At 52.2% G+C, this 12,007-nt stretch overlaps 1 protein-coding gene across 4 annotated transcripts in view; it reads right to left on the bottom strand.

Annotated features, from left to right (window-relative positions):
• Positions 1 to 7,549: 7,549 nt before the first annotated feature.
• The window catches only part of Tmem63a (transmembrane protein 63A), a 33,892-nt gene continuing 29,434 nt past the window's right edge, over positions 7,550 to 12,007 (bottom strand). For all 4 annotated transcript variants that reach the window (XM_029539184.1, XM_021197950.1, XM_029539185.1 and 1 more), the window contains exons 20-23: positions 10,548 to 10,715; positions 9,799 to 9,914; positions 9,433 to 9,495; positions 7,550 to 8,466 (exon numbers count right to left, since the gene is read on the bottom strand). In XM_029539184.1, coding sequence (XP_029395044.1) covers positions 8,299 to 8,466; positions 9,433 to 9,495; positions 9,799 to 9,914; positions 10,548 to 10,715 — 515 coding nt within the window. In that variant the 3' untranslated portion in view covers positions 7,550 to 8,298. The remainder of the gene's footprint in view (positions 8,467 to 9,432; positions 9,496 to 9,798; positions 9,915 to 10,547; positions 10,716 to 12,007) is intronic.

Below are 12,007 nucleotides of genomic sequence, written 5' to 3'. Positions count from 1 at the left end.
TGGGGACTCACGGTCAGTCTGTCCTGACTCTCCCAAGGGCTCTGGATGCTATTGTGTACAGAGCTCCATAAGCCTGTTGCTTCAAGAGGGCTCAAGGTGCCAGCACTGAGTCATGGTGCACAGCAGAGCATGCTGGGATAATTCTGCCCAGGGAAGGGAAAAGGCCTGGTTTGTGTCCCCAAGACAAACAACAGCAGTGTCTCGGTTTCTCCCTGCTGCAGTCAGGTAGGGGCTGATTTTCTAGTTCCCTGGGCAGGTTGGCCATCTTTCCTGCTGCCCCTACTTGCTGCTCTCCTGATGATGTCATGCAGAGCTGTTCTCAGTTGCTTCCAGGACCTGAGAGCTGGGTCTGAAATGACAGTGGTTGCCTGTGCTGGCCGTGGTGCAGGGCGCTGGGGACTGTGACAGGAGTCGAGGGGACATAGTCTCACCGTCTGGAAACAGTCTGCTATGTTTTGAGCCTCAGTCTGAGTGAACTGCATGAACCTGTCCTGCAGCCAGGGCACTTGCTCCCCAAGTTCCCACGGCCCCTACACAAACCCAGCCTCCGATGGCAGGGGCAGCAGAGGACATTGTACAGAAAGAAAAAAACCAATAAACTGAGAAAGCAAACAGGACCCACCAGCAGTATAGTAATTACACAAGACTTCTCTTTTGCTGGGCAAGTCTCTCAGCTAGCTCATTTAACTTAAACTATTTAGCCACGTGGGTACCTCTGTACCTCTCTACTCAGGACCACACTTGAGGCTGCCACCCCACCTGTCACCAGGGGCACCCTGTGTGGAGAATGGAGAGGTGGAGACACCTACAGGACAAGTGTCTGCTTCAGCAGGTTAGTGACACAGAGGATTCAGAACTCAGCAGCTCCCCCTACAGCCAAGAAATCTCCAGGGCAGTGAGCAACCTTTTTTTGAGGAAGAGCAGAGCCTCTCCCCCAGGCCCTGTACAGACTTGTAGGTTAGGGTTGCAGGGCCAGTTGGAAAGAGATGTGGGAAAGGCTGGGAGCCATCCCATCTCCATGGTTCTGGAAGCTGCACCATGCACAGAGCTTGAGTCCTGTTCCTAAGCCTGGTGCAGGCTTTTGCTCTAACCCCCAGTCCCAGGGCTGTGCCTTCTTTCCCTGTTTGGTGACATAAAGAGCACTAGTCTCAGAGCGGTGGGCAGGAAGAGAGAATGAAAAGGGACTGGATCTGCCTGGGGACAGAAACACTGTTCTGTTCCTGCTCTCAGCTCAGCACCCACAACAGCTGGGTATAGTGAGCTTTGAAGAAATGGACGGTGGATGAACAAGCCCTAACGGGGTGTGTACTGGCTGGTTTTGTGTGTCAACTTGACACAGGCTGGAGTTATCATACAGAAAGGGGCTTAAGTTAAGGAAATGCCTCCATGAGATCCAGCTGTAAGGCATTTTCTCAATTAGTGATCAAAGGGGGAGGACTCCTTGTGGGTGATGCCATCCCTCAGCTGGTAGTCTTGGTTCTATAAGAAAGCAAGCTGAGCAAGCCAGGGGAAGCAAGCCAGTAGGTAACATCCCTCCATGGCCTCTGCATCAGCTCCTGCTTCCTGCCCTGCTTGAGTTCCAGACCTGACTTCCTTTGGTGATGAACAGCACTGTGGAAGTGTAAACTGAATGAACCCTTTCGTCCCCAACTTGCTTCTTGGTCACGATGTTTTGTGCAGGAATAGAAATCCAAACTAAGACAAATTGGTACAGGAGTGGGGTATTCCTGTGACAACCTGACCCTGTTTGGGGGAGAATTGTGGAAGGACTTTGGAACTTTGGGCTAGAAGATTCATTCGGTGTTAAGAGCTTCGTGGAATGTTGTGTAGGGGCTTGGAAGATAATGTTGAGAACAGTGCAGAAGATGGAGCCCTGGCTTGTGAAATTTCAGAGGGAAGATTAAAGACTCTTATCAGGGCCATTGCTATTTTGATTGTGAAGATTCTGTGGTTTTGGTTAGCTGGGGCTAAATAATCAGCTGTGATTAACAAGATACCAGAACTTCTAAATCGAAAACTTTGCATAACTGGGACTATAGATGCTGGTTAGCTGGAGCTAAGAAATTTGCAGTGACTAAGAAGAGACCAGCATCATTGAGGTGAAATCTTCTGGGAAGTTTTTTTCTGGGAGCACAGAGGCTGTGTTCCAGAGATAGCCAAGGATGTACCTTGTGCTGGACTTGGTAATATGTAAGAGTCGCTGAGGTGATACTGGTTTTGAAGGCATGAAGGGGTCATAAAGAGCAGCTGAGGGTCGGCACTGTGAGAGCCCAAAGAAGGCCACTAGTGAAGGTGCAGCCTCAGTTGTAATTGATGGCCCAGGACTAAAGGCGTCATGTAAAGGAGTTGAGGTTTGGCACCATGAAGAGACCCTATGAAAAGCTATTGGTGAAGTCTAGTTGCAGTGGAAGACAGCAGTGTTTTAGAGATGCCAGTACCATGAGATGACCACCAAGAACAGTTGCAGCAGTGGAGTACAGGCAGCTGGAGCCTAGAAGACAAGGTGTGTGCTACAAAGGGCAGAGCTGGAGAAGTGACCCAAGCCCTTGGAAGAGCTCAGAAGATCATGTGTGGATCCCAGACATTGGACAGTTGGAGTTTGATTTTGCTTTTGATTTTGACTGTGCTCTGATATTTTTCCCTCTTGAAGGAAGAAAATATTCTAGTGGAGCCCACAGTTAAGAGACTTTCAATTGTAAAAAAGACTTTGGATTTTAAAAGAGATCTAATATTTTAAAGGGATTGAAATTTTAACATGTAAGAATTTGCAAAGAGTGTGCAGCTTTTAAAGTTATTTAGATCCTGGGGATGAATAAGAAAGCAAGGGTTGAGGCTTACTAGTTTGTGTGTCAAGTTGACAAGGGGTCAATTGTACTGGCTGGTTTTGTGTGTCAACTTGACACAAGCTGGAGTCATCACAGAGAAAGGAGCCTCCCTTGAGAAAATGCCTCCATGAGATCCAACTGTAAGGCACTTTCTCAATTAGTGATCAAGGGGGGAAAGCCCACTGTGGGTGGCGCCATCCCTGGGCTGGTGGATATGGTGGATGGGCAGGTATAATCAGGTGGAAGGTAAGGGAGCTCTTGGGAGCTCCAGTCCTTGGGATTCGTGTTTGTAGTCTTGGGGATATTCTTCCTCCCCAGGAAGCCCTGTCACCTAAGTCTTTTCTATTTCACAGGGATATTTCTGTCATGCCCCCTCGGCCCTCAACACTCGAGGATCTCCCTGCCTCTACTCCATTAGCGAAAGCAGAGCAGAGGCAAATCAATGTTCCGTAAAGCACGCTTCAGAGAATGAAAAGGTCATTGGCTAAAAGGATATAGGAAGTTGAGGCGAGCAGCAAACTCCTCCAACGACTGCTCTCAGCCCATGGCTGCTGATAATTCAGCTAAGTTTTGACCTGGAGCTAAGTTGATGGCCAGGTAGGGAGAGCAGCCTGTGTAATGTGGTCTGGGTACCAGGGGCAGGTGTAGACAGAGAGGAGAGCCAGGGCACCTGAAATTGGGGTGACAGGGAGGACCAGGACCAGGGTTTCTGGCCCCGATGCCAATGCCTGGAAATGGAGCTGGAAAGACATGAGTGTGAGGCCCCCTGAACCTGTGTGTTTAAGCATGCATGCTTGCATACGAGAGTGTTCATGGACACATGTGTGGCTGTGAGGACACACTCCTAAGAGCCAGCACCAGTGTGAATGCACAAGCTCTTGAACACCAAGTATATGCATGTGTATACACAGGTAAGTGTGCACAACTGAGTGTGTGTGTGTATCAGTAATCACATGTGTATAACTGTACATACGAGCTCTTGACCACTGCATATATGTGTGTACATGTGCGCCTGGGTGTGTGTGCAAGGGTGTAAATGTGCAGGCTACTGAACATGGTGACTAAGTAGACATGTGTTTGCACATCGATGTGTGCACACATGCACACTGGCATGGATGCCAAATAGTCTGTCCCAGCATAGACACTTAGATCATTTTTGGCATGGCTGTGTTGAGGGACAGAGTCTGCAGAGCATCCAGGTAAAGTTGCCCACTCAGAGCCTGGACCCACAGATGAAGAGCTCAGGTGAGGGGTCTTTTAGAGCCAAGTTTGCTCTAACAGGGAAAAGTTGAAGGGCAGCACCCAGGGAAGCTGGGAAGCCTTGGTGAATGCAAAGCAGGGAGAGAGAGAAAAGAATGATGGACAGACAGACAGACAGACAGACAGGAAGACGGGAGAGCCAAAACCCAGTAATAGGTGCCCTTCTAGGGCCCGAGCAGCAGGGACACTTTCTGAGTACAGGACTGAGAAAGGGTGCAGAGTGGGTTGGGAGCAGGTGGCAGGGATGTGGAGTGTGGCCAGGTTGGGAGCAGGAGGCCCCTGGAGCTATCACGATCCCATCAACTGTGTGTGAAATAAGTGACACCTCCTCCCGAACAGACAGACCTGAGAATAAAGACAGATGGCTGACATTGCTATCTGGTGGGTTAAGGTGTCCTCAAAGAGGGCAGCAAGAAATGCCGGTCAATCTCGGATGCCAGCCTGTTAGAGAGGACCAGTTTGGGAGCCCCCAGAGGATTCTGAGCTAGGATTGGATGTTTTGGATGGATAGAAAGCCACATGGGGGCTGTGGACCACTGGAGATCTGGACAACACGCGGTCACAGGGCTAAGTCTTTAAGGTCAGGGGACATCACAGGAGCCATGGCAGTACTCCCCAGGGGCAGCCTGAGACAAGAGCAAGGGCTCTCAAAGCTCTGGGGCATCTCTGTGGTTTGTAACCCTGCAAAAGGCCACACCCTTCCTGGCCACAGCCCCTTGATGAGCTCCCAGCTCCTGGGAAGGTGGGCTTCTCAGGATCCAGCACAAGACCAGGTCCCCAAGACAGTAAGGTTTGAGGCTACCTCACCCCTGCAGCCCTGTGGTGTTTACCAAGCTAACGTTCTCTCTGCAAACCCACCACCACCACCGTCATTTTGTGCTCCTTTCAAGAGACTCAGTCTGTCATATGTAAGAGATGTCTTCCCTGATTGTCCCTAATCCTGTCCCCAAGTCTTGCCTTTCCCCACCACTGCCAAAGGACAGTGAACTTGAAAGGAAGGTTTATCCTGGCTCATGGTTTCAGAGATCCTAGCTGTGATATCTAGCTGCTGTGGGTCTGCAGTGGGGTACAACATCAGGGTAGATTGACAGAGAACAGGATAGAGCCCTAAGCACAGGCCCACAGTACCCTGCTTCAGTCAGGCCGTCCCCGCCCTCGATTCCTACCACCTCCCAAACGCTATCTTATTAGAAAGCCATCTATGGATTTGCCTAATAATGAGGTCGGAGTGCTCAGGATCCGCCCAATCACTTCCCCAAAGCCCCACCTCAAATTCGGCTCCAATCAGTTTCTGAGACCTTGTCCTCATCAAGTTGATTGACATGCTGTCAAAATAAGAGACCTACGTTCTCTGTGCTTTGATGCCGCCACGTGCCTTCCAAGTACCATTCATTCTGCTTGTACCAGAGGACAAACTGGGATCCAGACACAGCAAACAACTGTCAGAGTTCCAGGGCTGTTTATTACTATGGCCAAGTCTGACATCTGGGTCCCTTGGCCAGGAGACCAGTCTTCCTGCTGCTAGGAGTTTCAAGTCCCTTGGGATCCTGAGAGTAGGAGATTCATTGCAACCTGGAATCTTGAACTGGGGGTGGAAGAATGGTCACAGAAGGAAGTGTTAGCAGAGACCTGGAGAGCCCAGGAGGAAGGTGGAGGCTGGAGTTGTGTGCACCTCTGGGTTCAAAGCATCCAGATGCAAAGGGTGCCACCTGGTGGTGAGACAGGGGAGATGTCACGTCCCATGGAGGCAGGTTGCTGAAATGGTGAGTTTAGGAATTGTTGCCTTCTGTGGTCAGGACTTATATTAGCTATCTGCCTGCATCCAGAGGACCCTGGCCTAGGCGGCCTATGGAAGAAAATGCCACTGGTCACCTGAGGGAAGCAGGATGGGCAGGAGCCTTGGCACAGAGCCTGGGCATCCTGAGTACTTTCCCAGGGAGTTCTCCCTGGAAGATCAGCTGACTAACATCACGATCTACTGGACAACAGGAACCATCATCTCTTCCCAGCGCTTCAGGGAGAACATGGGTCAGAGAGTCATGATCCACAGGCATGAGGGGTAAGCCTGGCTGAACAGGGAGAGGGGGCTCTGGGGCTGGAGCTGGTGACCTCTTGGTCTTTAATCCAAAGTTCGTGTCAGTGGCAGCAAGCCGGTGATGTCCTCGGGGGTCAAGGCAGCCTCAGCAGCCCTGCCTCTTCCCCAGTTGTCCTGAAGTAAGTCAGTTCTGAAGAGTGAGCTTAAGTCTGTGTGCTCTGCAGGCTCTGGGAGCCTAGCCCACTCCTCTACCTCTTACCATCCCCAAGTTATGTCTCAGACTTTAGATCACGGGGCCACTTTAAGAACTAGGTGCCCCCAGGTACCCCAGCTCCAGAAAGATCTGGCCATGCTTCCCCACAGAGGTAATAGTCTGGAGAAAAGAGGACTGACAATCGCTTTATCCTCAGAGTCTCTTCCTTGCAGGTGTGAGCAAGCAACCCTGGGCTGCCAAGACTCAAGGCGACTTGGAATTATGATTTTACTCTTGTCTAGTGCCTTCCGCCTCACCTGGCTCCACTTAGGCTCCATCTCCCCACTTGCGTCATACCCACGAAGGCTCTCTGGCTTGCTCCCTTCTTTAAGACCGCCCTGTGGGTCATTACACTACTAATAAAGCTATTCCAGGGCACAGGTCACCTCAACACCTGTCTATGAAACCTACAGTGTCCTTCCTAAAATTTACCTAACACACTATACACCTGTGTTAAGCAGGGTGGCCTTGGTGACACAGCTGGACCAAGCACTCTCCTCTACTCTGACAAGCCACCCTGCTCTCCTCCCAGAGGTCAGCTCACACTTCTGCCCTTGTGCTTTGGTGCCCACTGGGCCCACTGAATCAATCCAGACTGGCAAACAGTCACTGGCCAGGGCCACCCCGTGTCAAGCAACCCCCAGAGTAGTGATGGCACCATCCAGACGCCCACAAAGTTCAGACCTGCGGGATCTGGGGTCTCACCAGTGTGGCTGGCTCAAGTGGCCAAGGGCCACCAGACCTGTGAAAACAGGAATGGGGAGACCCTGCCTGGTCCATTGTCGTAAGGGGGCTGGGATGGAGGCAGGCCCAAATGGTTGGCTTGTGGTCTGCCACAGGCCTGCCCTGGCCCACACCTTTACCCAACCGTGGACTGCTAAGTCCCACCCATCCCCACATGTGTCTTGTCACCTTCCTTCTCATCTCAGCCTGCCCCTGAGGGCCCAACCCCAGGTCCCACTATGGAAAAAGAGCGAGCTGCCCAAAGCAGAAGAAGTGGAGGGGCACCCTGTTCTCTCTGTGCCTGCCATTCTGACCTCTCATAATTCCAGGGTGCCCTTGACACTGCTCCTCCTATCTTGGACAGAGCAGACTTATCAGGTAGAGGCTGGAAGAATCCTGCACAGACGTGGAAAACCTGTACATGAACCCGGAAGAAGCATGAGAGGTGGGGTCTCACCACCAGCCCAGTGGGTACTTTATTAATGGTTCTCGTGTCGCCACCTGCTGCGGGATGACTCAGTCACAGCAGGCAACACGATACAAAAGCCCAGGAGCACAACCGGAGCAGAGGCAGCTACAAAGCCAGTGGGCAGTAGCCTACTGCCCCGCTGCCATCAACAAGAACAAGGTATTCCCTGGTCCCTACAGCTAATCCACGGATCCCTGAGAAGGGACCGCAGGCTGGACAGCACTGTAGGGCCCCACATGGCCTCCATCTCAGACCCAACTGCTGCACTATGCATCAACTTGCAGAAGTCTAAGCAGTGTTCCAGGGCTCAGAGGGACCAAGTCTTTCCTGGACACAACTCCCCATCAACCAGAAGTCTCCAAATATGATCGTCCTAAAGGCAAAAGTCCAACACGTGATCTTGGCTACAAACCCATACACCATGCTCACTACAGAGCATCCTGAGCAGTGGATGGGAGAATAAAAGTGCATATCCTCATATGACCATAAGAGGGAGATGTAAATGTTCCCCACACTGGGACCAGAAAAGAAACCTACAGATGGCTCCCAGGGACAGCAGTCCCACCGGATGCCCTCAGCCAAGGACCAGAGCCCCAGGACCCGCTGGTTTCCTCTTCTCACAATACAGGGATTTTAAACAGCAAATCCCTCAAGAGCCTGTCTGGGGCACTAGCCCCTTGTGTTCCTCAGTATTCCTAGGTGCTCCCAGCCTGCTGGACCAGCTTGCCCACTCTCAGGATTCCTGGTAGGCATAAGCCTCAGTGTCACTGGGATCTTGAGCCACAGGCTGCCCAGGAAGAGTCCCGCTGATGTTACGGATGGCACCGTAGGTCTGCTGCTGCTGTGGGGATAGTGCGGTCCTCTCTGAGGCCAAACCGTTCAGAATCCGAGGCACATAGGGCTGTCGGCAAAGGTGAAAGTTACATCTTGGATGGTGGCAAGCCTGACATCCCACATCCTGGTCATGCACCACTTATCCCTCTTTCTCCCAACGGGAGGACACATATCAAGAAATAGTATCCTCATGGGGCACCTGAACCCAAAATAAATCAACCGTCCACTTCTCAGAAGCCAGAGAGAAATGGGAAGCCGTCTACAGCCCAGCTCTCATGACCATATGAAGAAACGAAGAGTGGCTTCCTCCAGTTCTCAGAGGAAGCACTCTGTCCTGGTACTGTATTCTGGGTGACTGTCTGTTTATTTAGGAACTGTCTGTCTGTCTATAGTATGTGTCTGTCAGCTATGCATCCCTCCCAGACCCAGGCTGGAAATGAAGGGTCTAAGCAGCCGCATCACCTGCTCTCCTTGCTGGCTGGCAGGGCCTGGGCCATGGCTGCCTCTGGGTAGCCTTGCTTCTGAATTCCTACTTATGGGGGGCTTGAGTCTTTCTGTTGTTGTTGTTGGTTTGTTTGCTTTCTTGTTTTTGTTTTTTGTTTTTAAGATGTAACCCTGGCTGTCCTGACACTTGATCCTTAGACCAGGCTGGCCTCAAACTCCGAGATGCACTTGCCTCTACCTCTTAAGTTCCTGCATTAAAGGCGTGCCCCAGCACTCCCCAGCTTTGAAGTCTTTTCCCTAGGGAGGTAGTTTATGGAAGGCCTGAGGCTGAGAGGCCAGCCAGAGTCCTACCCTCACTTCGGTTAGGATGAGCAGAAAGTTACCACTCTACCATCTGGGGCTCAAGGGCCACACCCTACCCCGAGGGAGCATCCTGGAGGATAGAGTGGGGGAAGCCAGGAAGAAGAGGGGCCTTTGCAGCCTGGCAGAACTGTCCCAGCACATTCTTGTGGCTTCTCTGGGTGGGACCTTGCAACCAGCATGACACTCGGTAACCACCATGGGGACAGAACAACAGATAGGAGCTTACTGTGAATGGCGGGGGCACATGGGCCTCGGCTTCGCTTCCTTTGTCACTAGCCGATTCTTCTGTCTGTGGACAACAGCAGAGACACAATGACGAACAGAACCAGTCTCTCTGAACTAAGGTCCTCCAGACAAACAGACCAGTGACCCAGCAGAATAATAGGAACAGCCGGCACCAGGCTCCCAGTGCAGCCCAACTGAGACACAGGGATGTGGGCCTGGAATGGGAGAGGGAGGGAGGGAGGGAGGGAGCCACAACACACCCCACTCCCAAAGAAAAGCTAGGGAAGGCTGGTACTCCATTCACACAGGGATGGGGGAAGAAGAGCGCTGCGCTGTCCAGCCTGAGGCGTGGCAGACCATCAGGTACCTTGTAGTTCCAAGGGCTGAGGTGCTTGAAGCATCCAAAGCAGGTGTACAGCAGGCAGGCCAGGATGGTGAGCAGAACCACCAGGAAGGTGAAGAGAGTGGCCGGGGCTGTCAGACCTGGGAACACACGCGAAGTCTTGAGGGAGGCAGGCGCTTTCTGTCATGCTTGCTCTGGCGAGGAAGGGGCCAGGACTGGTGCCCGGGCTGTGGGTGCCAGCCAGGCCTGGTGCCCGGGCTGTGGGTGCCAGCCAGGACTGGTGCCTGGGCTGTGGGTGACTTCCCTCCAGCCCCCAGCCCTGCTCCTTGCTCCAACTATCAAAATGGTATCCTCACAGCTAAGAGCCCACAACTCAGGGTATATGACCCACATGATGGCTAGACCCATCCCTGACTGGGTTTGAGACACTGGGATACTGTAAGTAGCCACTGACAGTGAGCTAGCTAAGACAGTTCCCGCCAGCCTCCAGAGCCCAAGGCTAAACAGGATGGGAGTTCTCTGGGGCTGACCGTACAGTTTCAGTCACCCCAGAACTGACACAGCAGCTGTCTCCTCCATGGGGATTTCTGGGGCTCTGTAGCACCTGACCTAGCTCAGCAGCTGGGTTGTCAACACCACACCAAGCAGCCCTCACCACGTTCTACCACACTGACGCTGGGACATCCACTAGTGAGCTGACTGGCTGGGGAAGGGCGGGGGTCAGGGGGTGGATACAAGGCCTGGCACTGGGCACAGAGCAGAATGTCCCTCACCGAGACGGAGGAAGGAGAAAAAGAAGAGCCAGAAGAGGCAGAGGATGGGAGCAGCCAAGGCCTGGTTCACAGCAGCAAAGTGGATCCTCTTCTCCAGCTTGGCCGGGAGGTAAGCGAAGTAGAGGTTATGCCGGTCCACCATGTGCTTAAGCAGGATGTAGATGAGGCCTGCAAAAGAGGGGCTGTGATCAGGGCTGGAGAGGTAGCTCAGCGGTTAAGAGCATTGACTGCTCTTCCAGAGGTCCTGAGTTCAAATCCCAGCAACCATCTGTAATGGGATCTGATGCCCTCTTCTGGTGTGTCTGAAGACAGCAACAGTGTATTCATAAGCATAAAATAAACAAATAAATAAATCTTTTAAAAAAAAAAGAGAGAGAGAGAGAGCGGCTGTGTGCTGGAGACCTGCAGGGCCGTGATCCCAGCACTGGGAAGGCAGAGGTAGGTGGATCTCCATGAGTTTGAGGCCAGCGCCAGAGCTGCATAGTGAGACCCTGCCTCAAAAAAAAAAAAATTAACTAACTAATTAATGTTTTTATTATCTATTTTTGTGTGTGTTCATGCATGTGACCAAGGTGGTGAGGGAGGCGCCGGTTCTCTGAAGTTGGAGTTGGAGGCAGGCTGCCTGCTGTGGGTGCTGGGCACTGAACTCAGGTCCTGAGCAAGAACAGTGTGTGCTCTTTCTTAACCACTGAGCCATTTCTCTAGCCTCAATTAATTAAAACATTTAATTACATTAAAAAGAGCCAGTCATTGTAGCACGCATAGCTATAGCCCCAATGTTTGGGGAGCTAAGGTAGAAGGTCCTGTGTTTGAAGCTACAACATAGGGAAACTTTGTAAACTATATAGGATCTACATGATGATGATGATGGTGGTGATGTGGTGGTGATGATAGTGGTGGTGGTGTTGGTGATGATGGTGATGTGGTGGTGATGATGGTGGTGGTGGTGGTGGTGATGATGGTGATGTGGTGGTGATGACGGTGGTGATGATGGTGGTGATGTGGTGGTGATGATGGTGGTGGTGGTGGTGGTGATGATGGTGATGATGGTGGTGATGATGGTGGTAGTGTTGATGGCGGTGGTGGTGATGATGACGGCGATGATGATAATTAGGACTGAGGCGACAGCTCAGCTCATGAGGCGCCTGCCACAAGCATGAGAACCTGGGATCAGATCCCGCGCCCCCGTAAATGCTGGGCATGGGGGACACTTCTGTACCTGCAGCACTGGGAGGAGGAAATGGAGGCAGGCAGAGCCCCAGAGCCAGCCAGTTACCCAGAGCCAGCCAGTCTACCCAGAGCTAGCCAGTTACCCAGAGCTAGCCAGTCTACCCAGAGCTAGCCAGTTACCCAGAGCTAGCCAGTCTACCCAGAGCCAGCCAGTTACCCAGAGCTAGCCTGTTACCCAGAGCCAGCCAGTCTACCCAGAGCCAGCCAGTCTACCCAGAGCCAGCCAGTCT

The sequence above is a fragment of the Mus pahari genome, chromosome 5 (genome assembly GCF_900095145.1).
Source record: "Mus pahari chromosome 5, PAHARI_EIJ_v1.1, whole genome shotgun sequence".
NCBI classification, from domain to species: domain Eukaryota; kingdom Metazoa; phylum Chordata; class Mammalia; order Rodentia; family Muridae; genus Mus; species Mus pahari.
Note: the sequence above shows the minus strand (reverse complement) of the source record. Positions and strands in the feature narration are given on the sequence as shown.